This window comes from Orcinus orca, chromosome 6 (genome assembly GCF_937001465.1).
Source record: "Orcinus orca chromosome 6, mOrcOrc1.1, whole genome shotgun sequence".
NCBI lineage: Eukaryota > Metazoa > Chordata > Mammalia > Artiodactyla > Delphinidae > Orcinus > Orcinus orca.
In genome coordinates, this window is record NC_064564.1 from 35,010,091 (window position 1) to 35,033,083 (window position 22,993).

A 22,993-nucleotide genomic window follows, 5' to 3' on the forward strand; every position below is an offset into this window, starting at 1 on the left:
TATCCAGTTGTCCCATGAACATTTGTAGAAAAGAATATTCTTTCTCCCATTGAATAGTTCTGGCACCCTTGTCAAAAGCCAATTGACCATAAATGAAAGGGTTTGTTTTTAGACTCTCAGTTTTATTCCATTGATCTATATGTCTGTCCTTATGCCAGTACCACGTTGTCCTGAGTACAGTAGCTTTGCAGTAAGTATTCAAACTGAGAAGTATGAGTACGCCACCTTTGTTCTTCTTCTTCAAGATTGTTTTGACTATTCTGGGTCCCTTGAATTTCCATGTGAATCTTAGGATCAGCTTGTCCATTTTTGCAAAAAAAACAAGGCCACTGAAATTGTAACAGGGATTATACTGGATCTGTAGATCAGTGTAGGGAGGATTGCATCTTAAGGACCCTAAGTCTTCCAATTTGTGAACGCAAGATGCTTTTCCAATTATTTAGTTCTTCTTTAATTTCTTTCAACAGTGTTTTGTAGTTTCCAGTATACATTTTGCACTTCTTTTGTTAAATGTATTCCTAAGTATTTTATCAGTTTTGATGTTATTATAAATGAATTTATTTTTTAATCTCCTTTTCAGATTATTTATAGCTAGTGTATAGAAACACAACTGTCTTGATGAATAAAGAAGGTGTGGTACACACAATGGAACATTACTCAGCCATAACAAAGAATGAATTAATGCCATTTGCAGCAACATGGATGGACCTAGAGATTATCATACTAAGTGAAGTAAGTCAGATAAAGACAAACATCATATGATATTACTTATATGTGGAATCTTAAAAATAGTACAAATGAACTTATTTACAGAACAGAAAGAGACTCACAGACACAGAAAACAAACTTATGGTTACCAAAGGGGAAGTTGGGGAGAGGGATAGATTGGGAATTCAGGATTAGCAGATACACACTACCATATATAAAATAGATAAACAAGAGGATTTATTGTATAGCACAGGGAACTATATTCAATATCTTGTAATTAACCAAAATGGCAGACAATAGAAAAAAAGAATATAGATGTATATGTGTGTGTGTGTGTGTGTGTGTGTGTGTGTGTGTGTGTGTGTATAACTGAATCACTTTGCTGTACACCTGAAACTAACACAATATTCAATTAAAAAAAAGAAGCACAACTGTCTTTTGTATGTTGCTCTTGTATCTTGCAATCTTACTGAACTTGTTTATTAGTTTTAACAGTGTTTGGGGGAGGATGCCTTCCTTCGGATTTTCTATATATAAGATTATGTCATCTGCAAAAAGATAGTTTTACTTCTTCCTTTCCAACGTGGATGTCTTTTATTTCACTTTCTTGCCTAATTGCCTTGGCTAGACCCTCCAGTACAATGTTTAACAGAAATACAATTCCTCTTTTTTAGCCCTTCTCTCCTCAACCACTGACTTGAAAGGGGGAGGAGTCCCTATAAAACTGGATTTTAATATGTAGCAAGAAGTTTTTCTTACTACATATTAAAGACATTATGTATCTTTGAAGCAGGTTCAGTCAAATAGTTGCACAATTTTTGTCAGCTGTTCTTGGTCAAAACTATTGGCCAAAACACAATAGTTTTGGGGAGCATGGGGGAGACCTACAGGGAGTAAGCAAATAATTTGTAGAACAGAGTCAATTTAGGATTACATGAGAAAGTACTCACTGGTTGAGAGTTTTTCTGAATGGGAAACTAACACTCATTAGCCAAGAATGTAATATACATAGTGCTAGGATTGGCTGAGGGCATGAGATATCCTCCAAGGATGAGCAAAATAGGAGTGAACTATTATAGGTTGGTTTATGGAGATGAATTATTTTTTAAGAAAATATTTCACGGGCAAATACTGTTATAATGAATCAGTGCCCCACAGGGCAGCAAAACAGAAAAACTATGCACATATACTTATAAAATTTATTTTCTGAAGGATTCACAAGAAAATGCTAGCAGTGATTACCTTAGGGTGAGGACTACGGTGGTGGGGATGGAATTTTATACTTTTCTAAACTGAAATTTCCCATGATATACTTGTATTTTTAAAAAAATGGCTAACTAAATAGTGATTATGAACAACTTTATTCCTTCTTTATGTTTTTCTATATTAAAAAAACTCTACCAAGTGTTATTGCAAAAAATGAAACACCATGTACAGTAAGTATGTTATTAGGGGCCTATAAAAGAGAATTCTACCCCTCCCTTAGAAATACCTGAGTGATGAGTAACCAGAGAATGGTCTAGAAAAATGAATAAGGAAGGGTTATTTGAGTTCAACTATTCAGGACATGTCTGTCATCTTTGCTGGGTAAAAGAAGTGAGAGCCGAGGGTGTCCCTCCAACAGGAAACAGGAACTGAGTGGGCAGCTCAAGGGGGTGGAGCTGGCCTTTGAGACAGGAAAGGACAGAGTCTGTTTCTGGCTGGCTGAGAGCCCTCAAGTTTTTCAGAAAATGCTGGCACAGGTACAGAAGCCTCCAGTCACAAAAGGGTAGAAACAGACTACACAGCCTAGCATGTGTGGTTCAAATTAAAAAAGCAAAACAAACAGCAAAAAAGAATGGACAGGGAGAATGGGGTGGAGGGGACCCCGAGCCTGAGTGATGGAGGGTAGAGGGCAGAAGTTCCAGGATACAGAGGTAGAGATTTAGGAAACTCACAGGCCAGTGCCAGCGGTCCGAGCTCAGGTTAGAACTCTTGAAGGCCATAGAGGCAAGAACGTTTTTCTTCTCAGGGCGGTAGTCAGATTCTGTATAGGGGCCAGGGAAGTGGAGCCAGAGGGGACACCAGGGTGGCCCTTATGTAGAGATTAGACCAGAAGTAGGTTCCAGGAAGGTATGAGGACCCCATTAGTCTTAGAAGGATTGCCAAGTTAATTCTTCCCTCAAGCTATTCATTTGAGCATCTTTGTTTAACGTTCAGATTTTTTTTGGGGGGGGGGATGGTTTGCTTTTAACCCTATCCTTTTCATTTGTAACCAGGCATTCTCTTGCACTTTTAAAAAAATATTCTCTTAACTTCTTAGCAAAATTAACTTTTTGAACATTCCAGCCAATTGTAAGTTTGTGAGGAGGAAAAGCAGGTGTTTCCAGGCTCTGGTTGTTAAAGAGAGACGAGCAGGATGCCTCTGTGGTTGCCATCCGGAGGGTGGCAGCAGTGAAAGAGAGACAGAAACCAGAATGAACCAGGAGGCAGAGTGAGGCTGTCTGTGGGGGCTGTGTCCTGTGCCTCTGTCACTTGTTGGGCAAACTTTTATCAGGTGCCGGAGGGTCTAGATGACAGTATCTAACATGTGCTGAGTATTTACTATAGGTTGAACCACAGGAAATTGCCGATAATCGGTTATTTTAGATCCATCAGAATGGCAATTTCCTGTGATTCAGCCTAACACATGTGTTCTAAATGATTTGCACGTACTCATGGCATCTATTCCTCACACTCACCTATAAAGTGGAAACTGTCGTGTTATTATTCCCATTCCATTCGAGGAGTCTAAAGCTCAGTATGGTCGTGTAACTCTCAGAGTCACATAGCAAGTAGTGGAGTCAGCACTGAACTCAAATCCAGGCAGTTTGTCTTCCAGGCTTGCTTAACCCTATACTACTTTCCCTGCGTTGAGAACTGAACACTGACAAGCCCTGGAGAGAGTTCAGTTCTGCATCCTCAGTTGATGTTTCTCTAAAATGAGGCAGAATAGACCAGGTCTTGGCCAAGAAGGCACTGGGACTGTTGCCCTTCACTCTGTTCAAAGTCATAACGAACTTCACAAAGCTCACATATTCAACCAGTTCGTTTATTGGGTCGATCCTTATCTGCGATCAGGGATAGCTTTACATCATATTATTAGAAGACTTCTTGAAGCTGTATTGACATTTCAATCAGTTTTGAATAACTCCAAAGTGACTCATTCAAAGCCTTATTAGGCCATCCAAGAAGAGGATTCCAAGTTCTTCTAATCTCAGGTCTGGGTTCCTGAAACAGCCATCTAATTCTATCTGACCTCTCCACTTTGTCTATCTGATCATGTGTTATCCCGAAGGCTGGGTAATCTTCCCAGAACTCCGTTTGCATTACATCATTCTTGGAACTGAAAATAGCTCCCCACCGCCTGGATGGTCACACGCAAACTCTTGAATTTGGCATCTAAGGAACTCCATTACCTAGCCTGGTCCACCTTCAGTCTCATAGGTTCTTAACGGCTCTCCTCTTCAGTAAACCCATTCTCACTTAATGGACATTTCCACAGTCGATTCACTGTTTATGCCTGCCAGGCTTTGCTCATTGAGTTCCCCTCTCTTCACTGCTTTACCAGCCTCAGTGAAATTCTTTCTCACCATCCCAGCTCAAGCCTCACATCTTCCCAATGGCCCTTTCTAACTAAGCTTACCGATATTCAACTCTCAGCTCTTTGAATTCTGAGGGTGCAGCCTAGAATCTGTCTATCTATTGTCTCGTGACCAATATTTCAACTCTCTGAATAATATACAAAGAAACTCAGGGACAGAGATCATGCTGTCTACAGCATTCACTTCTTCAATATTTATCAAGCACCCACTCAGTGCCAAGCACTGTGGTATACAGACGCAAAGAAGACATAGTCCCTAGGTTCAGAAGGTTGATGGGTCAGAAGAGAGATGTATCAAGCTGGGCAATGTGAAAATGCTGTTTTTATAGGTTAAAAATAGTCAAATATTGGGAATTTAACACGGCTCATTCTAAATATAATTATAAAATAATGTAGTAAGGTCATGGGTGGAGATACAAGCAGAGCATTTAGTGGGTAGAGAGGAGGGTTGCCAGCTTATCCTGTCAGGGTAGGGCCTGAGACTTATGGAGGCAGTTGTACCTGTGCTGAGTCAGAATGATCTGGAGTCGTGCAACAAAGGAAGGATATTCTAAATAGAGACAATATGAAAAAAAGGCAAGGAGATAAGAAAGAACAGGCAGACAGTAGATGTTATGGGCTGAATTACATCTCTCCAAAATTTTTATGTTGAAGCCCTAACCCTCAGTACCTCAGGATGTGACTGCATTTGGAGATAAGGCCTTTAAGAAGGAGTTAAGCTAAAATGAAGCCATTAGGTTGGACCTTTATCCAATCTGGTTGGTGTCTTTCTAAGGAGAGATTAGGACATACAAAGAGACGGCAGGAGTGCAGACACACAGAGAAAAGACCAAGTGAGGAAACAAAGAGAAGGCAGCCATCTGCAAGCCAAGGAGAAACACCTCAGAAGATACCTTGATCTTGGACCTCTAGCCTCTATAACTGCAAGAAAATTAATTTCTGCTGTTTAAGCCACATACCAGTCTGTAGAATTTTGTTATGGCAGCCCTGGCAAACTAATACAGTAGGGTTCTATGAACTATTTGGGGTGGCTAGAGAGTGAAGCAAAGAATGGTAAGAGAAGAGACCAGAAGAATGGGAGTGATGGTGTGCCGGGCTTTGCCTGCTGTGGAAGTTCTTCCTGGAGACAAGGGGAAACTTTTGAAGAGTTTTAAGCAAGGAGGTGGTGGAATCATAATGGGTTTTAAGTAGAGCTCCTCAGTGGCAGTGAGGAAGATGGATTTGATGGGGTTAGACTACAGGTAGAAAAAACAAGTCACAGGATATTAGAGTGGTGCCAGCAAGCCATTAAGCTCTAAACAGAGAGAGACAGTGGTATTAGGGGTGGAGAAGCGTCGAATTGAGAAAGACTTATGAGGTAAGTTCATAGTGAAGGCTTAAACCCTCCCAGGGAGAGGGAGGAATTGGACAAGTTTCCCAGGTTTCTACCTTGGATGAGTGTGTGAACTTGTGCTACCAGGGATGAGTTCAGTGCTATTGGAGGTGAGCAGATGGGAGTGGGAGAGGGGATTACCACTGTGAGATGTAGGGCAACCAGGAAGAGATGATGTCAAATGGAAAAAGTTTCCCTAGACTTGTGACCCCAGTTCACGTCCAAAGTCATGAGAGCTTCATCCTCCCTTGGTGTACAGCTCCTCCTTCCCTTCTCCCTCGTGGGCAGAGGGTTCCAAAACTCACTTATGTATGTAGCTCTATGATCTGCATCAAGGCACATTCATTTCTAGTTCTGTTTCTGGAACCAGAAAATTGTCTTTAGCTGTACTGAGACCGACAAGTTGGCACTCAGGCATCTGAGAGGTCAGGGTAGATTTGCATGCTGATGTGCTTACAGAATCAAAGGGAGAATAGGCTGGTGGCCTCCACCTTCCCTGTGGGACAGGAGGCAAGAGAAGGAAGAGAGCATGGGGAAGGTCTGGAATAAATACCGTAGGCAAGGAGAAGGGAGCTGCCCAAGGAGGAGTGAAGGGATTTATTTATGCCTGCAGGGCCAGTGGAGACTGAAGAAGAATTCTGGGGAGTGTTCAGGCCCAGCAGTGAAGCTCTGGGCTGGAGCTTTTCCATGAGGCAGGCTTGTGCGGCTGAGAATGGACACGTTCCCACATGTGGGTGGGAAAGATTGCTATGTTCTTCAAGGACTAGAAATAAAAATTTTGAAAAAAAACTTTAAAGGTGAAAACTTCATGAATACTAGAGAAGGTTTACACATAGGCTTTTAATGGAAAAAAGTCTCACCGGTTAAATGGAATACACAGTGCTTAGGCATCGTGCAAACTCACAGAACTTGTGGCATGCACATTTCATTTTGGCTGTAGATAGAGTTACATACTTGGGGGGGGGGTCCCTATTATTATTATGGAATGTCTTTGGAACCAGGGGGCTGAGGGATTCATGAGGAAGATGGGAAAAGAGACTGCATTTCTCTAGAATTGTATCAACTGTGGAGGCAGCAGCTAGAAAGAGCCACGTCAGACTCCGGGCTTGTCAGCGCCTACTCAACGTGATATATTTTAACGTTTTTCTCAGCACGAGCTTGACTTTAACAATGAATCCAGAAAAAGGGGGAAGTGATAATAAATCACAAACTATAAAAACCAACAGAGATTTCTTCTGACCCCGCCACCGTAGCTCTTCCATCCCGCCGGCCTGTCATGATACACTAACTGAAAACACTTAAAGGGAAGATGCTGACGCAGCTATACCCTAGAGACCAAAGGCACGGGAGCCTTTCAGAAGCCCCCTGGCATCTTCCTTGTCAAGAGTCATGGCTGCTGCACTGGACAAGAGTGGGGGGAGTGGGGGAACGAATAGCGGAGAGCGAAGTGGTGGCAGCCAGGCGGGGCAGAGTGGAAGAGTCACATCAGGCTTTGAAGGGCAAACGGTTCTGCCCAGGCCTGGTGGAGGGAGAGGTGAGGGAAAGTCTGGAGAGAGCCACTGGGGTCTCATCTACGGGAAAGGCATTTTAATAATTAACAAATGGGAAAAGGCATGGAGCCAGAAATGTGACCCTAGCATTTTGAAACTATGCCTCGGGAGCCTGCAGCCACATTACAGGCTCCCCAGCCAGGGAAGGCTGAGAAACCTCGGAAAACACAAGGAACTGTTTTAACCAAATGAAACTTACAAGCAGGTCAATTTAAGACACATTTGATGAGAGCCATGATTCAACACTGGATATATGGGAGGCACAAATGGAAAACAGTTCTTATAAATTACTGAAATTAGCAAGTCAGAGACAAACATCATTTTAATTTTTCTCTTCTCACTTTATCAATACCCCTCCAATAGCTATCATCAACACAATATTGAGTTTTCCTGTTTCCCTACTATTGACTGAAATAATCAGACACACAATCTCATGTGTAAAAAGACAAAGATACTCTGCCCAAGGATACTTTTTCCAACCCGACCTTCATGTCCTTCCACAGTTCAAGATACCTGGAGTATTTTTTTTTTAATGCAACTAAATGCTATATCAAGTTCTTTGGAGGCAGGGAGGTGGTGTAAGGAAAAGAGGATTGTTTCCATCCCCACTCTGCTCTTTATTGGCTGTATGATGTTGGACACCTTAACTGGTCTTTCGAAGCCATGAGTCACCTAAGTGAAGATGTTAAACAGCCAGCAGGAGAGGTGGGGAAGGACCAGCAGTGAGGTAGAAGGAAATCAAGGAGAGTGTGACACAGAAGCCAAGGGAAGAAAGTGTGTTTAGAAAGAGGGAGTGGTCAACCATGTTGCAAGTTGCTGCAAAGGTGGGTAGGAGAAGTTTCCATTGCCTCTGGCAACGTGAAACCAAGACTTCTAAATTGTTCTTGGTCCATCATTTGAAGACCATGGGGTATCTTAAAAGCAAGAAAGAAAAAAGATAGCATCTTTGACTACTGTATTGTTTTAAGAGACTTCTTTCCCAAGGTCTTATTTGTGTACTAAAGCAAAAATCCGAGAACAAATTTTTACAACTCTGGTTCTTCCTTTCACTGTCAGTCATTTCTAGGTTCTCTGAGCCCATTTAAGGGAGAATTCTAAGGGATGGGAATAAACTAAACCTAGACTATATAATTTGGGGCAGGTTCAGAAACATTTCCTCTTCATTGTAAGTGCATCTGATAACAATATTTTCCATACTGATGGGCAACAAATCTTTCAAATGCACTCATTTCATGGTTAGCCTAAATTTAGGCAAACACAATTTCTGAATACTAAGAAAAAGAAAAACAAATGCCATAATAAGCCTTTTAGCACAAGGTTCTAAAAATAGCGTATTCCTTTTCCCGGCTCCACACACAAAGGAAAAGCTCTTGGACATCAGAAGCTCCACGAACCCCAGAGACAAGGCTCTCCACTCATGTGCACTGACTTCCCAGGGTCCATCTGACTGCTTATAAGTTGGGAACACGTTTCACCAACTGCTGTTAATTATAGTGTCCTTACCCGAACTGATGGTCTATGGTCATACAGAACTGGGGGCATCAAAGGGACTTAGAGACTTGGAGAGTGGGGAAACTGAGTCTTGAGAGCTGGCAGGATTGGCCCAGTTATACAGCTCACACATAAGCTTGTTCCTGCATCAGCCACCTTAAAACAAACCTCCCTGATCCTCATTTGCCTCCCCTCCCGGCACAACATCTCTCACAAAGTCCACACTCAATGTCTCTGCTTCCAGACCTCCCATTCACCCCTCTACCCACTTCAGTCGGGCTCCCTTCTCCACAGCTCATGAATTAATGCCTGCATGTCAAGGTCACCAACACCTTTCATGCAGTCCACCCGAAGGTCACTTCTCTCCCCCCCTTTTACACACCCCTCAGCAGCAGCCGGCATTTCCTTTCCTGACTCCCATGACTCCCGGCATCGGGGTTTTCTCCGCACTGATTTCCCCAGCTCCTCCACGGGCCCCTCATCTTCCTCTCAACCTCTTCTCTCACTTTCCTCTCTAGCTGGTCATTTCAACGTGCTCAGAATTTTAAGTCTCCATAGGCTGAATGTTCCAGCCTCTCCAATGAGCTCCTAACTTGTAAACCTCACTGAGTTTTCAATATTGAATATCTATTTGGCATGTCAAACTTGACACATGCAAAACTGAAATCTTTATTCTTCCCTCCAAAGCCTGCCCCTCCCAAAGTCTTTACCGTCTCCCCAAATGGCATCACCACCTGTCTACTCAGCTGCTCTGGTCAAAAGCCTCGAAGTCATTCTGGACACTTGCAATTTCCTTTTCTCCACATTCAACAGACCAAAGATCTGCCAACACATGTCTTAAACAGGTCTGCTTCTTGTGTCCGCCCTGCCACAACCAGGACCTCGAACGTGGACTACTACAACCTTCTAACCCTTCTCCTGGCTTTCTGTCTGCTGCCTGCAAGCACAAGACAGATAAGGATCCTTCCGTGCTGAAGGCCCTGGGGCAGCTTCCATGGCGCTCAGGGTAAGGCTGGATGATCGAGCTCCTGCCCGCCTCTCCCCGCCCTTCTAACCACACTGCCTTCCTTTCTGCCCCTCGAGCACCAGCATGGCAAGCCCTTTCCTGCCTCAGGCCTTGATGCTCTTCAGAGAGGCATTCCCCAGCCTCTTTACTGTAAATCTCGGCGTTCCCTTCACAGAACTTCTCACCACCTGTAACTAGCTGTGCCTACAAGAGAGTCCCTGCTACGTTCAAGTTCCATGAGAGCAGGGACCCTGTCCACGTTGGCGGTGGGTGTAGCCATCCCACTGGCTGAGTGAACGGATGCTTGCACAGTGGCGCTGGGTGGGGAAGACAGGACTCCCGGCTCCGGCTTTCCTAAACAATGGATGAGTCAGCAGACGCCAGCACTTAGCGTGCGAGAGAGGACTTCTCCGTGGGAAGAGCGGCCACACCCTGTGCTGCCGTGCCGCACAAAGGACTGGCGAGCCTCGCTGGGGTCAGGCTGGGCTCGGCATTCCCCTCACACTTTGGCCTCAGTGGGCAGTCCTGCAGAGAGGGGTGTTTATTTAAAAACAAACAACAACAGGACGGGTCCAGGCAGGCTTCTACCCAGGCGGTAGACTGGCCTTCAGAGCTGCCATCTAAAATGAGGGGTGATTCCCGGATGGCTGCCTTCCCACCTGTCTGATGGCAGATTCCAAAGGCTTGGCTCCAGTCAAGAGGGGACAGGATGAAAGCATCTGTTGCCATAGCAATCACAGTGCTCCTGGGGCCGAGGCTCAAGCTTTCAGATCAACAACTATTTACAGAAGTGGAGAAAAAACAAGCAAACAGAGAGGGACAAAAAAAATGGGAAAATGGCGAGAAGTAATCCTACCAGTGCTGCAAGAAACGCTCTGAAAATACAACACAGGAGCTGAGAGTAGAATCCTCCCACCAGCACAGGAGTGGCCTCCTGCCGGGACACATCCGGAACAAAAGGCCCCATTGACACAAACATCTGTTACTACTAAACACTTAGGAATCAATATTTTCTTAAAGGTTTTTTTTTTTCCTTTTGGCTTTAAAGAGTTACTGTCTGCCAGGCTACCAGACCCTAACCTTCTCCAAGTCCACAGCCACCACATAAAGTAACTATTAGAACTTCAAATGAAGAATTTGGTCCCGGAAATGGCCTTGTGCTAGTTTTTTCCTGAACAGAGACACTAGGAAAATGTCAGAAGGCAAATCCAAACCCACACCCTGAAAGACTTAAAACATAACAATCACATCCCTGGGAAGATGAGTAATCTAGCCCAATTTAATTTAAAAAGGAAACACAGCAGATTTAAGAGATGGCCTGGACGTGCCTTGCAGGAAAGGAGGAGCGTGATGGGGAGGACCGGAAGGTAACGGGATCACGTAGTGCTTTACCTCAACACCTGCATATCCTCCGGGGAGTTCCGCATCTCGTCCTGGAGGCGACGCCAGCGCAGGCAAGCCCTCAGCTCCCGCTGCTCCTGGGCCTCGTGGGGGGCCAGCTGCTTGGAGCACAGACACACAAACACAAATGCTCAGGACACAGTCACTGTCGTCTTCCCGCGGAGTCGGAGCCACCACTGGAGCAGCTGGCTTTGTTTCAGGGGGATGGCACAGACAGTCCCCGCCGCACCTTGCGCTCCATCAGAAAGGGCCTCTTAGGTCCTCAAACAAAGAACCAGCCCTCACTCCTGCGCTGCCTGTTTGGGAGGTGCCTCCTGGCCCCGGAACCTCCCCCTGCCCCCTCACCTCCACCCCTGGCCTGGAAAGAGCAGACCTCCCTAGGGAGCCATTTCCACTCTGATCCCATCCAGCCTTTTCCTGCTTTGTCTTCTTGCACGGGGTGGGAAAGGTCCCCTCCATTTACCTCCTACTTTTTCCAGCCCTCAGTTTTGTTAAGGACTGTTTACAGTGCAGCCAGCTAATGCAACCCAGATGATTCTGTTTGCGTATAACCAGAAAGAGTGCACTGCCTGGACTCACTCTTGGGGAGGGGAAGGCCATCACACCCTGCCCTACTGGTCAGAATTGGCTCCTGTCACTCGATGTGCTCACAAGGCCCCATGGCTGTAACCCCACAAGGGAGGGCAGCAGAGCATCCACTGTGGAGGGAACTGTCAGTGTCTACAGGAATTTCTGGGAATTAAAGGTCCCTAATAGTTCCCTCAACAGATATTTACTGATTCTCTGCTAGGCCCTGAGGACATAATGGACACAGCTCTGAATGTGAGGAGTCCAGGGAGACAGATAAGCATGGTAACCATCAGAACTCAGTGATGGCAGGGGTTAAGGAAGAACCCAGATGCCACCTGGCCAACCAGGGTGGTCAGAAGGCTTTCCTGAAGAGGTGTTCCCCAGGGAAAGCAGGAGCCAGCCAGGGGAGGAGGAATTTCAGGAAGATGGAAAGCATGTACAAAGCTCGTGGGACCTGGCAAGAGTGTGAAATGTTTTAAAAATGGTGAGGGTTAGGGTCAGGCAGGGAGCAGGATGCCAGCCAGGGAGGGACAGAGGTGCCAAGTAGCTGGCAGAGGCCAGGTGATCAAGACACTGTGTGTGTCCTGTTGTCGTGGACTGAGTTGTGCTGTCCCCTTCTCCAACAAAAATCATGTATTGAAGCCCTAATCACAGCTGTGACTGTATTTGGAGATAGGGCCTTTAAGGAGGTAATTAAGGTTAAATGAGTTCAAAAGGATGGGGCCCTAATCTAATAGGGTTGGTGTCTTTATAGTAAGAGGAAGAGACACTAAAACTCTCTCTCCATGTGTGCACTGAGGAAAGGCCATGTGAGGACACAGTGAGAAGATGGCCCTTCCCAAGCCAGGGAAGAGAGGCCTCACCAGAAACCAAGCCTGTCAGCACCTTGGTCTTGGATTTCCAACCTCCCAAACTGCGAGAAAAACAAGTGTCTGTTGTTTAAGTCTCCTGGTCTGTGGTACTTTGTTATGGCAAACCAAGCTGACTATGACAGCTGTGAAGGAGTTTAGACTTTCTCCAAGTTGATGACAAGTTATACGATTCAACTTGCCACTAACTCAATTCACCTCTCCCTACAGAAAGCCACTCTGAGAGGAATGTGGGTTTCTATCTCCTAGTTCAAAGATTTCTCACTCCCCTTTGCTGTACTTGCTAATGCTCGGTGCTGCACAATGCAGTCTCCTGGGCAGCAAAGCAACACGGCACCCTCACGCCCTGTTCAGTGATGAAATGACCTGCTGACTGGGAGTCCCGTGAGGTGGCCCACCCTTTCCTGCCCCAAGGAGCACTCCTCTCCTGCTTGGGAGGCTTGCTGTGAACACTTGTCAGGGACCATCAGCCGTTCAGTCTAACTCAACCTTCAAGGAAGGGGCCAGAGCAATGGATGTACTCTGGAAATGTTTCCCAACTTTGTGCTGGTTCTAGAATGGCCACTTCACTTCAGGGGTGTCCATGTTTTCACATATTGAAGACTTACTGCGTGTACCTTAAAGGATGATGAGGTGGATTGCCCCCTACTCCAGGTTAAGGGAAAAGGAGGGGTAGAGAAACTTCAACTCCTACTTTCCCTTTGAGACCCACAAGAAGTCACCTCCTCCAAGAAGGCTTTCTGGATTTTCTCATACCCAGCCTCTTCCACCTGTGAACTCCCACAATATTTGGTGTTTACCTCTCTTTTCTAACTTATTTTCTTCTTCCTTCTACTGTGTGCTTTCCTTATCTTCAAAATTAGACTCTGACCTCTTTCAGAGCAGCGTTGTAGTCTTATCCTTTTATCCCTACAGATCTAGCACAGAATGGACACATGGAAGTTGTGCAGTTGTGAGATGCAGCCAGGCCAGCATCGTGCCTTTTTTGGTAGAGACAGATGTAAGGTAGGGCAGCTGGAGGGAGGACACAAGCAAAGAGATTCCAGGAGGTACAGGCAAGGGGAAGGATAAAGGGGGAGCGTTCTTTGGGGATTCAGGAGATAAAGGACAGAGAGATGATCATCAGATGCCTGACATACACTCAGGATTATGAAGAGTAGCATAAATCTGATTGTCTCAGGATGGAAGTACCTCAGGGAAGTGATGGTGAAAGAGGCACATTTACACTAAACCTATTTAATCCTGGCTGAATGCCTACTGTGTGCAACGTGGTGGCAAAATCAAAGAGGAAGAGAACAAGAAAGGAGAACTGGTATTTCTTGGACACCCTCCACGTGTCAGGCACTGTGTTAAGCTCATTCACACACTATCCCTTTCACTCTGCAAGGTTAAGCATTCCTATACCCATTTTATAAATGAGGAAACTGAGGCTCAGGGAGGCTACATAACCTACTGTAAACAGCAAAGCTGGGATTCCAAGTCCGGTCCGACTCCAAACCCAGCCCCTTTGCTCGAGAACCTTCCAGGTGGCCTCTCTCCACAGGATTCTGTGTGGAGGGGGACACAACTATGCACACTGCTAGCTCTACAGCCAAGGTGTGAAAGGGGGAGGATGAGTAAGACACAGTGCCACTTTGAAAGGGGTCACAGTCTAGTCGTGACGATAGAAAGAAGAAGAAAAAAGTGAGAAAAAACAGCTGAGTAAGTACAGATGCAGTGGAAATCCAAAGTTTCTACAAGAGTATTATTGAACTGTGAGTGAGATGAACAGTCTGGGCTATCAAGGGAAGGTGACCTTGAGCTGCTAGTGAAAGATAAATAGGATTTCAACAGGCAGAAGGAACTCGGACAAAATCATGCAGATATGCACAAACTTGGGAATTTCAGAAAAAGTCAAGTAGTCCAGTGTGTAGAGACGGTAGGGAACAGAAGTAGCCAAATATTAGAAGTTAGAAAATAAGCAGGAAGCCGGTTAGCTGCCATATCTTCCTTATTGCCGGTGGCTAATTCTTTAAAGTTGAGGTTGTAAAAAACAAAAGCCCACAGATCCATAGAACAGACTGGTGGTTGCCAGAGACAGGGGTCAGAAAGTGGGAGAAGTGGGTGAAGGGGTCAAAACGTACAATCTTCCAGATTTAAAATAAACAAGTCTTGGGGATGTAATATACAGAAAGGTGACTATAGTTAATAACACAGTATTGCATTTTTGGAAGTGTTGAGAGTAGATCTTAAAGTTTTCATCACAAGAAAAAAAATTGTAACTATGTAAGGTGACTAATGTTAACTAGACTTGTTATAATTTCACAATGTATACAAACATAGAATTATTATGTTGTACACCCAAAACTAGTGTAAGGTTATAGGTCAATTTTACCTAAATTTAAAATTTTTTTTAAATAAAAATAAAGTTTAAAAAAAAAAGTTGAGGTTGCAAACTGGGAGTGTGTTGACTAGATCTGGCCTCGGTGTATGTTTGGTTTGCATAGTTTTTAAATTAGTAAATTTCACATAAAAATCCAGAGTCATAATTTCCTTTAAAAAACTAGAAGTCCAGGTTGTATTGAGCCCTCCTTTCAGCATGACAGCAATCGGTTAGAGCTGAGGAGAAGCTTCCGGTTTGCCACAGTCCTTACTATTCCCGAATCTATAACACCAACTGCTTCCTTCTTTATTACTTGCCAGCAGACATCTGAGATCATGATTCTGGATTTAAAATTTCATCTCATTATTTAATAAAACAAAACACACCACAACCATCCCACAAAGGAGTGCTTGAGTATGCACAGTACCACCTTTTCTTCAAGTCTTTGCTCAGATGTCCCCTCATCAGAGAGCTTCTCTGACAAGCACATTCTAAAACAGCACTAAACCCACCTCTCTCTATCCGGCTTCATTTTCTTGACAGTACTCATCACTACATGTTAAAGATGTAGTCGTGTATCTGTTCTCTCTCTCATCGCTAGACCATGAACCCCGTGGGGAGCAAGGACTCTCCTCCCATTTACAAAGCAAATAGAACAAGTGCCTGAGTGCATAATGAGCACTCAATACCTATCTGTTGAATAGGAAGACTCTGAGTTGAACTTGACTCTGGGTAGTGAAATGCTTAGTGCACTTGAAACCTACCTGCTGCGCCTTGGCCCAGAATACATCTTCCAAGTGAGTGGCGAACCCTTCACTGAGCCACTCTTCCGTCCAGTCACGGGCCCCGATAGCCAGGCCAAACCAGGCGTGAGCAATTTCATGGCAGAGACGGGTCCCACAGAACTGGCTCATTCCAGTCAAGGTGCTCTGAGAGAGGAAGACGAGGTGTGGGCTGTGGATCATGGGGGAGAAAACACACACAGTCTTATCAGGGCCTGTCCTCATGGCCGCCCCCAGGGCTGGCTTTCTCAGCCCTGCCAGCCTGTTATTATCGTGTGCATGCTAGATCACGACCAATAGGCTCGCAGCTTAGGTGCTTTTAGAAATAAATAAAGTGGCAGTTTAAGTTCCTGGCAGAGGTTCAGGTTGCCTTTTCTGCCAAGCAGTCGTCTCCGTCATCAAGCAGCTATTACCTGTAATAAGCAACCTGCACTGAGGTTTCACACTGAAGAAATTACAAGGCGATGGAAGCACTTACCCTGAAATCTGGACTGTAAAAGAAGAGCAGGTGTGAGAATGTGAAGCCCATGCCGTCGAGACAGTGATCAAAGAAGACCCTTCAGCCAAACAATCCGAGCAGCTTACAAACAAAGTGAGAAGTCATGCAGAAGGACGGGGAAAGCCGAGAAGAATGGAACCAAACATTTCCTAGTTCAGACTGAGGGTGGTTACAGAGGCAGCAAACTCCTAGGTGCCATGGGTGGGTGAGGTTTCAAGAGACTCTGATAAAGGCTGAGTCTCTGTGAGGCCGAGGTTTTCAAAGGTATCTTCTATCTATAGATGCTTATACGTTCCCATGACATAAAACTAAGCAGAGAGAGAAAGAAGGGAATTAACTCACTCAGGTGTGCAAATGGTTCCAGGGCTGGCACCAGCCTGGGAGATTTATCTAATCTCATTTCCCACACCTTCTTTTAAAACCCCAAATACCATGATTAGAATTGCATTGATGGAATGGGAAGAAGGGAGGCTGAAGAGAGAAGAGGCAAAGGAAATACCTCCTGTGATTCCACCTTCGGTATTTCTCATTTATACAGGACTCGTTTACCGTCTTATGAATGAAGAATTTGCTCTTAAAAAAAAAAGCACTCTTGGGCTTCCCTGGTGGCGCAGTGGTTGAGAGTCCGCCTGCCGATGCAGGGGACACGGGTTCGTGCCCAGGTCCGGGAGGATCCCGCATGCCGCGGAGCGGCTGGGCCTGTGAGCCATGGCCGCTGGGGCTGTGCGTCCGGAGCCTGTGCACCGTAACGGGAGAGGCCACAACAGTGAAAAAAAAAAAAAAAAAAGCACTCTCCTCCATCGATTGAACAAAAGCAGTCGTGAAACCTTCCAAATTAAGAAGCTGTACACACTGGTTCGTTCCTTTAAAAGCCATGCATTTGCCATCGTGTGGGCTCTGCGCAAGCCAGGACGGCTTGCGGTTTTGTCCTCTGCCCCCACGGCGGCCAGTAGAGAAAACCCCACCTGTACTTGCCTTGCACAGCATCGCCCGTTCAGCTCAGAGAGCTCAACTGAAAGCGCGGGAGTCATGTGTGCCAAAATAGACAGCTTTCATGTGAAATAATAACAGGGCAGGCGCGCAAATGAGAAGGTGTCAGCCAGGATCCCGGCAGAGTCCACCAGAAACGCCAGGAATTAAAAGTGTAGTTGGGGCATTTAGGATACAAAGGTGCGATGCAGGATGCAAACAACAGAAGTTCAGAGCACTAACTCAGGAAAGAAAAAAAAAAGGAAGGAAGGAAGGCAGACAGGAAGGAAAGGGAAAAGGGTGAGAGGGAGGGAAGGAGGGAGGGAGGAAACAGAGGCCCAGGAGCTAAACTTCCTCTTCTTGAGAAAGTGGCCCCACGGAGAAGACAAACTGCAAAACCTGGCATTTTCAAGTAAATAACCCTTTGCTCTGGCATGTGCAGCACTGCAAAGAAAAGCCACAGAAATGTACCAAGTAAATAACATTCCAGACATACTGCTGGCAGCACTTCACCCTTTTGGCTAAAGCAAAACAGAAGCAACTCCGGGCTTTGTAAACAGGCTCACAGACAGCCTGCGCTGGAAAGGTCTTCTGGCCAGAGACCCAGACGGTGCACACGCAGTTACAGAGACGGTACAGCTGAGCAGACCCCGCAGCCCAGGAAGTGTACACACGCTGATGACCGTGACATGGCAGCGAGACTGTTCACGAAGAAAAAGGCTGCCCTGTCCACGGCGACCTGCTCGCTGCTTTGTCCCAGCGTGGAAGCCGAGCCAGGCTCTTTTATGCAAATATCAAAGTCCGCAAGGGCCTGAAGGAAGGCACAAAACCAGCTGTGTGTGTGGGGGATGGCATTTCATTTTCCTGTCCTGTAGTTTTTCCCCTTCAACAGTCTTTGTTGTCTCCACCAGACCTCCTTCCCCACCTGTCAGTACTCTGGAGATACCACTCTGGCCTTGGCTGGGCTCAGGACAGACCCTGGCATTGCTGGAATGGTGCCTGAATTCCCACTTCCCATCCTCAATACTTTCTTCCTAGCCAGGGAGAAATGTATTTCCTCCTGTCTTCTGAGAAAGACCAAAGCTTAAACTTCCTCCTAGGTCGGAGGATGTGCGTTTCACTTGATATAAATGACCCTGTTATCAGTGGAAAACATGACCTTCTCCCTGAAAAGCAATTTTCCAGTTGAGAACCAGACCCCAAATCCTCCTGCAGCGGAGTTTGTCGTCTAAGGTTGGGTTTTACCTGTGGGTCATAGCTTCTATGAGCGAAATAGGTTCTTTCTTAAACTGAATTAAAAACACAGAGTAAGGTTTTGAGAACCTTTCTCAAGGGTTGTTAACAAAATTCTGGCATAAAAGGACCCATAGAATTTTTTTTTTCTAGGAGAATTTCTTCCTCTCCTTTTGAACCTAAGTGTCAGGATTTTTCATGTTAAGTAGAATTTTTAAACTGCTTTTTCCAACAATGAATGAAGAAAGGTATAATGCTCTTAAACTCACTTCAAGGAATAATATTAAATATTTCTCTACCAGCAGATAATCTCCTTCATGCCCACCTTCAAAACAAAATGAATGTTTAGAATTTTCTACTCCTACCTTACACTTGATTTATAAGTTTTACCCCTGGGTTCCTCACACTTTCTGAGTTCTCAGAATCTTATTCATGGTCCTAATCAGGCAGCGGGACACCAGCCTTCATTCTGACAGGCCCTATTTGAAAACAGGTTTTCTTTTTTCTTTTCCCTTTTTCCCCTGAAAGGGCCTGTGTCAACTGCCTCTACAAATGCCAAATTGTTGATTCATCATCGTTATAGAGGACGGAAGATAATCACTTCAATGACATCTTCATCCTAAAGAAGGTTTTTGGTTTGGGTTTTGATTTTTTTTTTTTTTAAATCACAGAGTTGATCATTTTTCCCAAATAAGAGATGGGTGGGAAAGTAATATTTTCAACTCTCAAAAAGTACAAGCCCTCTTGTTTTGTATTCTCCATCATAAATTCTCTTTCACTGCAAGTGATCTAGGAGGCCAGCAGGGCAGAGCAGGGGGGTGGGCAGAGCGACAGCAGGACACGTGTTCTCCTTCTTTCCCAGGAGACCACCAGCAGCGGGGCTGCCTCCCGACAAAGGCCACGTGGTACTGTCTGTCTGCCGCCTTGCCCCTCAAGATTAAAAATATCATTTCTGGTCTGAAAACAGTTTCTCAAGATTGTTCCTAAAAGCTACCTCCCCAACCAGATTAGAAGGCTGTGTCAGTTCATTTAAAACATGCTTCTAGCAGAGGAGGAAGGAGTGCCTTCATTACACGGGAGCTGCTCCAATCCTTCGGGAGGAATTCAATTTGGAGCGGAAATGGGGAATTTCATCAGATCTTAAGCAGGGGCTGGAGTGTGATTTATTTCTCCTTTGTCCAGGGAGACGTGACCAGCGTGGCCCACCTTGCTGCTCAGGGAGAGGTACAGCACTGGGGGCTCCAGTCCTGGAGGCTGCAGGGGGACCAGGAGGACAGGAAATTGCTTTTGGTTAAGGACAAGAAGAGCTCCAGGCCACCCCTCCATTACACTGGAGTAGATCCCAACTCCCCTCAGGGGGAGCAGATTCACTTTTTGTACAGATTCTTGGAGGTTTGTCCAGGAAACAGACACATATTCTTCAAGTTTGAACTTCTTATGGGTTCAAAGTTTTTCACAGTCTCAACATGTGGAGCCCAATAGCCCATTAGAGAGAGGAAAGAAGAACAAAGAAAGAGGGGAACTCAGGCTCCTGTACTTTCAGACTTAAACTGGAGAGTTCTAAGGGCCTCATAATCATGTGAAAGCAACTTTTACTTGCATGACTTAATTACTTGCAAATTTAATTTGGATGACTGAAAGGCAGACTCATAGTACTCTGGGGCAATCTGAAAGGGAGGACAAATCGTAGTTAGCTGTCCCTTAGACTCAGGACGTGCTTTCCCTTCCTCAGTAAGGTGTGATGTGATTTGTGCCAGTACCTCACTCGGTGCATTTACAAACCAAACGCTCGGCTCCGGCCCCTTCACCTGTGCAATGAAATCCCTTAGCCCCGCTCCCCGATGCAGTCTAAGGTAGGGGACGTGTCTGTTGTCCCAAAGGCAAAGGGATGGCCCAGATGACCTGGAGGGCCTCTGCTCCCCTCTGGCTCTGAGACTGCTCAGCGGAGACTAGTAACCTTCCCTTTGCTCCATCAGGCATCCCGCGCTGTGGCCACATGTTGTAGTCTTAAACTGGTGCCTTAGGAGATATGGGGATATGGGCCTTTCGGTAGCCTGAGGGGGAAACCAGATCTAAAAACTGGAAGAAAACTTACTACAGCGGATCAACACAAGGATCTAGGTTTGAGAGAAAAAGCTAATGTTAGTTAGTGTATGTTTTCCTTTAAAAATTCTAAATAGCGGGACTTCCCTGGCGATCCAGTGGTTAGGACTCCGCGCTTCCAACTGCAGGGGGCCCAGGTCGGATCCCTGGTCAGGGAACTAAGATCCTGCAGACCATGCAGCGCGGCCAAAAAATAAAAAATTAAAAAATAAAAATTCTAAATAGCAAAGAGGCAGTAAAACATCTACTCACTTATCTGAATGAATTTTGGCTAAAACTGCCAACATGACTATAGCAGAGAGTGACTGAGGGGAAGCCCCAGGGCCAGAGACTTCTACCAGAAACATATACGCCTTTGAAAGACTCAAATGCTTGAGTATCTGCTATGTGCTAGGCACTATATGTTACATACATCATCTCAGGAGATAGATTTCATTATCAGCCCCATTTTACAGATGATGAAAGTGAAGCACAGAGAGGTAAAAGGACTAGCTCAAGGTCACACAGCTGGTAAGTAATGGAGCTGGTATTTCCATTCACGCAATCTTGACCCTGAAGTCCTACTCTGACCCACTCTGCCCAGGGTCACTGGGTTTAGACCTGTGGCTTCAGGGCTCCCATTCCTCCGTGCCAGCTCAAGCCGGTGGTACAATGTTCACTGTTCTCCCTGGTGTTCCATCTTCAGAGTCCACCCAAGGGGAGCGACCAGCCACACCCCAGGACCCAGCTAGAACTGACCGGAGGTTATCAGACCTTGTGATCAGCAAAGCTTTGGCCTCTTTCTGGTGAGATGGAAGGTAGGGAAGGAAGGGAGAGGGGAAAAGAGAGGGGAGCATCACTACTCCTCTGGTGAAGCCCCCCCAAGAGCCTAAATTCCTGAATGCAACACCATTCTTCCTAACCCTGTCCTATGCCAGGTCCCTTGTGGGCCACTGCAAGGGGATGCTTAGACAAGCAGGTGCAAGGGTGCAAGGGTCAGTCCCTAGGGTACGATTTCAGGAGCCCAGGAAGGACAACATGCCAGACTGCCTACTGCCTCTCCCCAGCCTCTACCTCCCACCCCCTTTTGTTAAAGCCTGACTTTTCTTTTTCCTGAAGAGACATTATTTTTTATAGCAGTTTTGGGTTCACAGCAAAACTGAGCAGAAAGTACAGAGACTTGCCATATGCCCTGCCGCCACACACACAGCCTCCTCCTCTATCAACCTCCCCCGTCAGAGTGGTGCATTTGTTATTGCAGATGACAAATCTGCATTGATGTATCATTACCCAGGGTCCGTAGCTTACATTAGGGCTCACTCTTGGTGTGATGCAGTCTGTGGATTTGGACAAACGTATAATGACATGTACCCACCAGTATAGTATCATCCAGAGTAGTTTCACTGCCCTAAAAATCCTCTGATTTTTTTTTTTTTTTTTTTAAGAAGAGATGGTTTAAAGAGATCACAAACTCAAAGGACTACAGGAGCCAAGAAGATAACAAAATGAGGGAGGTGGATAACTCAGTGGAGAGAGTAGAAAAAAGATGAGAAAGTAGACAAAGAGGTGGGGGGAGTAGACAGGAGATGGGAAAGTAGATGATGAGATGAAGGAAGTAGATAAGATGGGGGAAGCTGGTAACAAAAGTTGGGAAGTAGATAACAATAGAGGGAAGTGGGTAAGGAGATGGGGAAATAGGTAATGAGAGGTGGGGAAACAGATAAAATGAGGAAAGCACATAACAAAAGGTAGGAAGTAGATGACAAGATGGAAGTAGAGAACAAGATGAGGGAAGTAGATAACGAGATCAGGGGAGTGATAACAATATAAGGAAATAGGTAACTACGGGAGGAAAGTAGGAAACAATAGGGGGAAGTAGATAACACATTTAAAAAACGTTTTGCCAAAGCAAACCAACCTATGGACAGGAGCTACAAGTTTATCATCTCAGGTCTGAAGCAGTTATCTTAGGAGGAGAAGCGCATGGCCTCATGGCACGTTGAGGTGTAACATCTGGATCCCACCAGGTTCCGCATGGCTGCTCACAGAAAAGAGGGAAAGGCCCCAAAGCTGAGCACGGATGACAGCTGGGAGGAGAGAGGGGGCTCCTCCTGAGGTATAAGGAGGGGGAAAGTGGTGCCGCTGGGGACACCGAAATATTTTTGCCAGCTTCATAATTTTGTTTAGTGCCGGCCTTGGCCTACTGCTAAGAGTAAAAATTAATAGCATGGCCATGACAAAACATGGAGACCACCTCTGACTCTAGACAACAGAGACCGCCTTTGGTGGACTGCTCAGCTAGCGATAAGCAGAGCCATAAGCAGAGCGGACACTTCACTTCTGTGTGCAGGCATCGTCCCTAAAGCTGGATTTCTAGATCTCAGTCCTGCGTGCTAAGCGAAGGCAGCCCCGGCAGTCGATGATTAGTAGTTGGCTACACCTAACTCAGGCTACCCTGCCTGAGGAAGGTGGCAGGG

General features: G+C 45.6%; 1 protein-coding gene across 22 annotated transcripts in view; it reads right to left on the reverse strand.

Moving 5' to 3' along the window:
- The window catches only part of AOPEP (aminopeptidase O (putative)), a 539,402-nt gene that overhangs the window by 317,703 nt on the left and 198,706 nt on the right, over positions 1 to 22,993 (reverse strand). For 14 of the 22 annotated variants that reach the window (XR_007478127.1, XR_007478131.1, XR_007478129.1 and 11 more), the window contains exons 6-7: positions 15,716 to 15,905; positions 11,142 to 11,251 (exon numbers count right to left, since the gene is read on the reverse strand). The exons of 3 other annotated variants lie outside the window; for them this stretch is intronic. Coding sequence is in view for 13 of the 19 variants with exons in the window: in XM_049711495.1 (XP_049567452.1) it covers positions 11,142 to 11,251; positions 15,716 to 15,905 (300 nt within the window). In the remaining 6 variants the exon portion in view is untranslated. Of the gene's footprint in view, positions 1 to 1,264; positions 10,275 to 11,141; positions 11,252 to 15,715; positions 15,906 to 22,993 lie in introns of those variants that run through there. 5 more of the 22 variants (XM_004283037.4, XM_033411434.2, XM_049711492.1 and 2 more) reach the window with 2 other exon arrangements.